Raw genomic sequence first — 8879 nt, 5'->3', positions numbered from 1 at the left:
CAAGATAAATAGCTGGCTATAAACCGACAGAATCTGAGGTAAATTTACCAGTGTTTAACATACAGTACATATTTCACTCAGGCACACATTTAACATAGAACAAAGAAATGATCCACAAAAATCAAGGCAAATCAATTATATCTACATTTATATCATCATCCAGATAAAAGTAATAAACTGTAAAATACTAGAATTGCGTAAAAATCAATGCCCTAATATCACCCTATATTAGATAAAGAGGTTACTTCAAACCTTGTGAGATGAATAACTAAATACATTCACAATATGTGAAAAAAAAGTACTGCATCGATTCCTTAGTTTCACAGGAAACAGATTTAGAAACAATCAACAAAAGCAAACAAACCTTCATAAGAACTTCATTGTCCTGTGATTCAAAAATAAATATAATATGTATATATGTTATATAACAGTAATATGAAAAAAACAGCAACATTTTCTGTTCTCCTCCAGAAACAAGTTTTCAGTAAGGTCTCTGTTTCACCAATCTGATTAAAATCAGATCTTTGTTACGCTCCGAAATTCTGATGGTCGCTGTACAGCGACCATCAGAATTTCAGAGCGTAACAAAGATCTGATTTTAATCAGATTGCTGTTTCACAAAAACATTCCAACTTAACTGCACTGACAGTCTATCACATAAATAACCAGCATCAGGACTCAGTACATCTGCACTAAGAAGACAATAATCTGCTGCCTTTTTGAACTTTGACCCCCAACTCCAGCTGATATCTAGTGGGCATGTCCATCCAAAGCTTTCAAAAATTTTGGCTCAAAAAACCTTGGAGTGATTTTGTGTCTGTAAAAAAAAAACAACTCTAAATCAATGGTTTAAATAAAACTAATTTACTTATTAATAAGTTATGTTGACTTGACTGAATGAAGAGCACAATATATTACATTAGTTACACTGACCTGATAAACATGAGGAGGATAAATTACATTGGTTACTATATAGGCACAAGGAGATTTATGTATTAATTACAATAAACTAAAAGGCATGTGGAGCATGTGATATTACACTAGTTAACTGATAGAACTATGCAGCGCGATGTATTACATAAGTTACCTGATTGGTATGATGAGGATTATTACACCTGAGGTAAGTGTGTTACAGTAACCTGATAGGCATAAATAGCATGATTACATTAGCTATACTAACCTAGTAGGCATGATGTAGACTACTGGTAATTATACTGAACTGATCAGCATGAAGAGCCTTATGTATTACATTAGTTACAGACAGGCATGAGGACCATGTTTTATTACATAAGTTACACTGACCTGATAGGTGTGAGGAAAATAATGGATTACATTAGTAACATTGATGTGATAAATATGAGAAGCCAGATTATATTAGTTACATTGACCTGACTCGCATGAGGAGTCTTATTACATTAGTAATACTGACCAGTTTGGTATGAGGAGCATAATTTACTACATTAATTGCACTGATAAGCCTTATGTATTACACAGTTACACTGACCTGATAGACATGAGGAGCTTGATGTATTACATTAATTACACTGACTTGATTAACATGAGGAGTCTGTTGTATTACATTTGTTACACTCCTGATTGGCATGAGAAGCATGATGTATTTCATAGTTACATTGACCTTATGGACATGAGGAGCATGATGTATTACATTTGTTACACTGACCTGATTGGCATGAGGAGCATGATGTATTACATTAGTGACACTGACCTGATAGACATGAAGAGTCTGGTGAATTACATTTGTTACACTGACCTGATAGACATGAGGAGTATGTTGTATTACATTTGTTACACTGACCTGATGGGCATGAGGATTATGATGTATTACATTAGTGACACTGACCTGATGGGCATGAGGAGCATGATGTATTACATTAGTGACACTGACCTGATAGACATGAAGAGACCCATGTATTACATATTTTACAATGACCTGATTGGCATGAGGAGTTTGATGTATTACATTTGTTACACTGACCTGATGGGCATGAGGAGCATGAGGAGGACAGGGAAGACCATTTTCATGTAAGGTATGGGGGAGAATCCAAACACACAGAGGACCAGGAGTTGTATCAGCTGTAGCACGGTAAACAGATGGACCTTCCTCTGGGGGACTCGCCGGATGTAATGGTTAGGGGGGTAAGCTGACTGTAAAGGATAGGAGGGTAAACTGACTGTTGTACAGTAACATTGTCAAAAAAGTCTTTTATTTTACATTACATTTCAAATTTTCATGTGAAGTACAGTAACTGTTTTTTTTAAGGTTTTACAAGACTTTGACTGCAAACATGGCTACCCTCTCAACATTTGAAACTTCTTATTTTAACTTGTACACAGTAATTAATCTGTGAAAAACTGATGAAAGAAAATTTGTTTGATTTCTCACAGTGACTAGTCCAGCAATATGTTTGAAAACCAATAGACAGATAACAAGTCAAGGGTAAATGCAGTATTCAATGATAAATTTTTAGCATATTCCTCATGTAATTACCTGTTCTGTGAAGAAAAGTAGAATGCGGTCAAACAGCTGATTGCCATAGAGAGCAGTAATGGCGACGTAAATAAACAGGCCGTCCAGGACGGGGCGGGGTATGTAGGCCAGGGGGTAAGGCAGCATCAACATGGACAGACCAATCATCACGTGGGAGATAATCCCCGTCAGCCGAGTCTCACGAACATGGACCACTCTGTAATAGGTATATTTATAACGTACATGCATTCTTATGGATCAATACTACATCAACCCTTCATTTAAGTTATATAATTAAGATGTCACAAACTATACCATTTATCTTTGCATAGTACACAAAGCATTATATGATAGTGTAAGCATACTACATGTATGCTGAAATAGTGCATGGATATTTTTTCTAGAGAAAATATGTGTCAGCACCCACGCTCGGGTCGCACTCATGATCCTGAGAACAGCAGTCCAATGAACTGGTTCTAATAGAAGTCATTAAAATGCTTTTTGATAGAACACTTGATTAAAGAGTGTGCAAGAAAATTTTCATTTGGATTTAACGTCTGCAAACAGGTTTGGGATTAAGAATTTAATTAAATTGTCGTATATACACAAAAGTCAGCATAATAATTATAATAGTGTTATGATTTGGATGTATTGTGCCGAACCTTGTATTATGGTGAACTTGCTCCGACTCATGCACCATGTGCCAAACCTTGACTACTATATCTACATAGTATATCCCTATCATAACACTATAATGTTAATATTTTGCAAGTTTTATATGTATACGTAAATAGTATGGTCATACAGGGACTAAACATGTGTACTATTTTGGGACATATACTCTAGATTTGCATTATGCAGAATCATACATTGGATTTTTAATCAATTCTTATATTAAAGATTATGATACTACAATTCTCTTACACCATGTTAAAACTGTAAGCAGAGACTGCTTCCCCTGAACCATTGACTTACATCTGGTGTACGTGACCTTGATCGACCCTGTCCTCAAGGTCAGCAAGTGCTCGTACGTGGAGAGGTGAGTGAGGTAAGGCAGCGTGGACCCACGGCATGGTGAAGATAGACAGGAAGGCATTGATGACTGCCACCACAAACAGATCCCAGTGGTACGCCGCTCCCTTCTTAAGTCTGATAGAAATAAATATAACAGTAATTATATCTCCAAATTACATGTACCTCATCAGAATTTAGGCATAAACATCAGGTCTCCATGAATGATGGCTGAATTTCATTTTTTTTTTTCATAATCACTCTTTAGATTTTGTTTAATAGCAGATACAACACTTTTTTTAATTGAGTGGGACATATAATAAATAATTCTTAAATTTGGTGTCTTAATAGAGGGAAATTGTTTTACTTGTTAGAGGGGGCATTGACCAGAGCACTGGAAATGTTTTGATCCATAAAGAAGAGGAGGGACAAACTGAAGCCCAGACCAGCAGCTGCAAACACTGCCCCCACAGGCAACAGGTGGAGAGGGGCCAGCTCAAACATCTGGGCTCGTTCCTTGTACTTAAAAGGCTTCACTGAAATTAAAGCATTACACTGTGTCAAAGATGTCTACATATCATATTGGTAAGCAGATATTGTAAGACAGCAGATTTTACACTGAATTGTTAAATGTTAATTTGTATTGTAGAGTACATACTTTTGACCTCACTGAAGATGTAGGATCCAAAGAAGGACATGAAAAGGACAGCCACAGGTAAGGCGTAATCAGCCAGCATCTCCCGCTTACCGGCATTCAGAAAGGGTCTAAAATTATACAGGTAACTATGCTGTACATGTACAAACATGACCTGTATAACTAAGATATTACATAGAAGTGCAATTAATGTAATAATTAGGATGATGACATTAGGGAAACATCATGCCACAATGTCACATATATACATGTAATACTAAAACTACTAGGTGAACTTGTTAGAAGGTGTGCTAGCTCAGCTGCCTTAATATACATTAGGTAAATACATGAGGGAGCACAATGCATTCCTAAATTTACTGGGTTATTCATAATTATTACACAATTATTACAACAAGCAAATACAGGTTATTGAAGAGAACATCTGATACAAAGGCGTGTTGTCTATAATTAATTAAAATAACTAATGCTATTGAACAACGTACGTTTTAGTAAAGTTAAATAGTGTGATTCCCAACCACACCGTGCCCAACATCAGCAGTAAAAATAGAATACTGTTCTCCCTTAGGCATTCCTCTATCCCCCCACCAGGGGGAGACACTGTCACACTGCTGTTGGAGGAGTTTCCTGTTGTCATGGTACTAACTGTTGTTAGGGAGTTGTTAAGGAGGGAAGGATTCTGATTGGATGAATTACTGTGGATGACGTGATGACAGGCATCCGTGTGGTAATTCTTGTTAAAATCTACAAAGTGTTATAGTCTACTCTTGTTAGTGATCTAGTATCAGTCAGCCACAAGCAATAGGGTGGGTTATCTTACGCTAGTCAAATTTTGAAGTGTAAAGTTAGGTTGTAAAACTTAATTTACAATTCTTGTAAATCCTTCCATCATCATATGATGGGACGGATATGGCTTAACAAAAAATGTGTCCATTAACAGTTACTAAGCTTACAGTAAATAGTTATCCTGATCCTAATTCCAGTAATAGTTAAGTGAAAGAGCATATATAAATGTTATTATTAACAATTATTCTGGGGAACAATCAAGAAATATGCAGATGCTAAAATTAGCAGCCCACAATAGTTACATGTATCTATGTGGTATTAAACAGTATATTTAATATAGTTAGATATTAGTAAACACACATGCTTCACTCCCTTCTGTCTGGTTTTAATCTAAACAGTATATGCTTGTGGTGAGTAGAAATGAAGAGTTATCTACCTTTAATTGTGTCTTTAATGGCATCAGCAGAAAAGGCAAATGTGATGAACAGTGAAAACACCTCCTCTGTGGACCTAAATACATAGAAGATAAATAGTAAAACTAGCTTTTCAAAAAAAAGGAAAAAAAAAAAAGAAACAAAAAACAAACAAACAAAAAAAACCCCCTTCATTTCCACATTTCTATACAATAAGATTATTTTGCATATTTTATAGTCCAGTGTAAAACTAACAGACTACCTATTGTGACCCCACCCTTTGCCCTGGGGGCCTTGATTTAATCAATGATTATAGAATCTACATTATATCAGGATTTTTGATGCTTTTACATTAGCTTTTATCTTTTCTTGTCAGTAAATTGTTCTTGAGAAGATTCTTAAAGGCCGGTTTGTTCCAATAATTTGATACCCTAGTGTGCCCCCACCCTACCCCAGGGGACCTTGATTTAATCTATTATTATAGAATCCTCATTGTGTCAGGAAGCTTTTACATAAAGTTTCATGTTTTCTGGTCAGTTTACTTGAGAGAAGATTTATTAAGATTCGTTCCACTAATTTTGATACCCTAGCTGTTGTGGTCCTGGGGACCATGCTTTGAACAATTTATAATCTATATTATACCAGAAAGCTTTCATCATTTCATGTCTAATGGTCCTTGAGAAGATTTTAAAATTAATTTTCTTATTTATTTCAATGTAAACTTTGATCCCTAATGTGTTCTACACTATGTAAGAAAACTTACATATAAGTTCAATCTTTTCTGGCCCAGCATTTCTTGTGAAGAAATTTTTTAAAGAAATTCTATAAAGATGTAAAAATTTTGATCTCCTATTGTAGCCCAACCCTACCCTGAGGGCCGTGATTTGAACAACACTTAGAATCGACTATACCATAGAAAACTTTCACATAAGTTTCATCATTTCTTTCCCAGTGGTTCTTTAAAAGATCTTCTAATGACCCACCCTGATTTGGGCTTTTCTTGATTATCTTCCCTTGGAAAGGGGCTTGGCCCATCATTTGAGCAATATAGAATTCCCTTTACCCAAAACTGCTTTGTGCCAACTTTAGTTACAGACCTGTTTACCCAAATTGTTGTCTCTCAGTATTTTTTATTAGATTTGTCAGTGAGATTTTGCATTTGCCCGTAAGATTTCACTTTTCATCGACTGTACATATATTACTAGAAAACAACTACATTTCTGATTACCAAAACATGGTTTAATAACAAAGCAAAACATCATACCCTGCTTTCTTTTCAGTGATTTATGTCTTTTTTTAAACCACCGCGTTTTGGCAACTTAAATGTTTGAAATTTTTATCTTTTTTAGCGATTAAAAAGCGTCAAACTGAGACAGATAACGAAAACTAATTGCTAAAATCCATATGAACGGATTTCCGTATTTTCGTTATAGCAAAACGTGAGACGTATTTTGGACTGAAAATCTGTACAAAATACGGCGAAATCGTAAGAGTAAACAGGTCTGTAGTTAGAATTGGACGGTTCTCCAGAAGACATCAAAAAATGCATGTGAAAAGTTTTCTGGACGGACAGACAGCTAGATGGTTGCTAGACTATAGGTTTTCAGAAAAGCTCGCGCTTTCAGTTTAAGTGAGCTAAAAATAGTACTGCAGATTGATTTCAAACCAATGAATCATGAATAAAAATTGTGGCCAATAATAGTCAGTTTACAGTATCAGTTTTAGTAAGTACTGTACATTGATCCTTTACCTTGAGGAATATTTCATAAGCTTGCTTGTATTGAAGAAAACATAAATAAACAGGAAAAAAGCATTCCACAACCCAGTACAGGCAAACATGGCAGAGAAGTTCAGGTCAAAATCCTCACAAATGCTGAAAATAACTGGAAAAAAAGGCAAATAGCTGGGTCAAAATCCTAACAAATGCTGGAAAAAACTGATAAAAAGGCAAATAGTTGGGTCAAAAATCCTTAAAAATGCTGGGAAAAAATAACTGACAAAAAGGCAAATAGTTATGGGTCAAAAATCGTAACAAGTGCTGGGGAAAAATGATAAGGCAAATAGTTTGGTCTGAATTTTTAAAAATGCTAAAAATTCATGTAACTTAAGAAAAGGAAAACAGAAATTATGAATTCAGGACACAAATGCTGAAAATAATTTACAAGACCAAAGGAAAAAAGGCATAATCATACTTTGAAATTGATAGCAGGACTAGAAGCGAGTCTAGTGCCTTGTTCATACGAGGAGAGTTTAATTTGATGAATTAAACATAAGTTACTGCTAGGGATGGCAACGAATATTCAAATATTTATTCGATGATTTGATATTCGAATATGAATTTAAGATTCGAATATTCGGTGTTTTTCAGATTTCATAAAAAGAGGTACTGTAATTAATAAATTTTGATTAGAACAGTGCTGGAATTATCCCTGTTTAATTTACTAGCGATCAATTTCGATCGACAGATTTCTTTCACCACTTTCTTATCTTATAAATCTACTAAATTACATGTATTTTGTTTTGAGTAAGGTGTTAAGGAATTGTACAATAATGCTTTATGTATAATACAAAACGTACTTTCATAGTTTTTTTTAGTTAGATACGATCGGATCTAGAGTCGAGGACATCAAATGAAATCTAAGAATGTCTAAAAGTCGTGAAGATTATACTTATCAAAATAAAATTAATTGATCATTTGAATGAATGTCTGATAGAATTAATCTGTAATTAATATTGTAAAGTTAGTTAATTAGTTCATTACCTAGGAAAATTGTCTATGGAAATATTTGTTTACATTGTATCAAAGATTATAACAATATGTCTTATCAGGCAGATAATTGTAATTTATTACACGCATTGAAATCTGAACAGTATACCGTTACGACTATCTTGCCTTTTGTACATGTAAGACAACTGGTTCCTCAGTTGGAGCTACTATAAATACACTTTTCATTTATTAAAATTATACTTTTCTACATTTAAATCATTTATTTCAAACATTGACAGATATCAATTGGAATTTTTTAATGTACACATATAAAAGTCTTCATACAATTTTACTTCCAAACCTTTCATGAGAGTAGAATGATGGATATTTAAAATAAACCAGATTTTATTTATTTTATCGAATATCCGAATATATTCGAATACTTTCATTGAATATTCGAATATGAATTATTGACAAAATTGACATCCCTAGTTACTGCAAATTAAATTAAAATCGCATTCACATAGAGAATTTAACGTGAATTAGTTTCATTTGACTTAACTTACTGCACACCAAATTGCTTCACATTAACTGCTTTTCAACAATAAGCGAAGCTAATTCAAATTAAATTTTGACGCATGTGTAATAGCAAAATTAAGAAACCACATGCCATACGTTCTGTGGTCAGATAAGAACTTATGCTATTTTTTTTGAGTGAAAATCAAAGAAAATTTAAGTTTATCACTAAAAATTTGTACAAAAACTATGACATTAAGTCTAATTTATCTGCTCTGCATAAGGTGATATGATTTGCAAATGACG

General features: G+C 34.2%; 1 protein-coding gene across 2 annotated transcripts in view; it reads right to left on the bottom strand.

The window, feature by feature from the left end:
- Positions 1-614: 614 nt before the first annotated feature.
- Positions 615-8879, bottom strand: part of LOC133175005 (solute carrier family 4 member 11-like) — a 30918-nt gene continuing 22653 nt past the window's right edge. For both annotated transcript variants that reach the window (XM_061310100.1, XM_061310099.1), the window contains 9 exons: positions 7101-7233; positions 5374-5447; positions 4637-4895; positions 4158-4264; positions 3867-4035; positions 3464-3637; positions 2510-2705; positions 1997-2166; positions 615-817 (listed from right to left, as the gene is read on the bottom strand). In XM_061310100.1, the coding sequence (XP_061166084.1) occupies positions 751-817; positions 1997-2166; positions 2510-2705; positions 3464-3637; positions 3867-4035; positions 4158-4264; positions 4637-4895; positions 5374-5447; positions 7101-7233 (1349 nt within the window). In that variant the 3' untranslated portion in view covers positions 615-750. The remainder of the gene's footprint in view (positions 818-1996; positions 2167-2509; positions 2706-3463; positions 3638-3866; positions 4036-4157; positions 4265-4636; positions 4896-5373; positions 5448-7100; positions 7234-8879) is intronic.

Source organism: Saccostrea echinata, unplaced genomic scaffold (assembly GCF_033153115.1).
Source record: "Saccostrea echinata isolate AGI-Se365-2 ecotype Australia unplaced genomic scaffold, CSIRO_AGI_Sech_v1 ptg000060l, whole genome shotgun sequence".
In the NCBI taxonomy this organism is placed as follows: Eukaryota; Metazoa; Mollusca; class Bivalvia; order Ostreida; family Ostreidae; genus Saccostrea; species Saccostrea echinata.
Note: the sequence above shows the minus strand (reverse complement) of the source record. Positions and strands in the feature narration are given on the sequence as shown.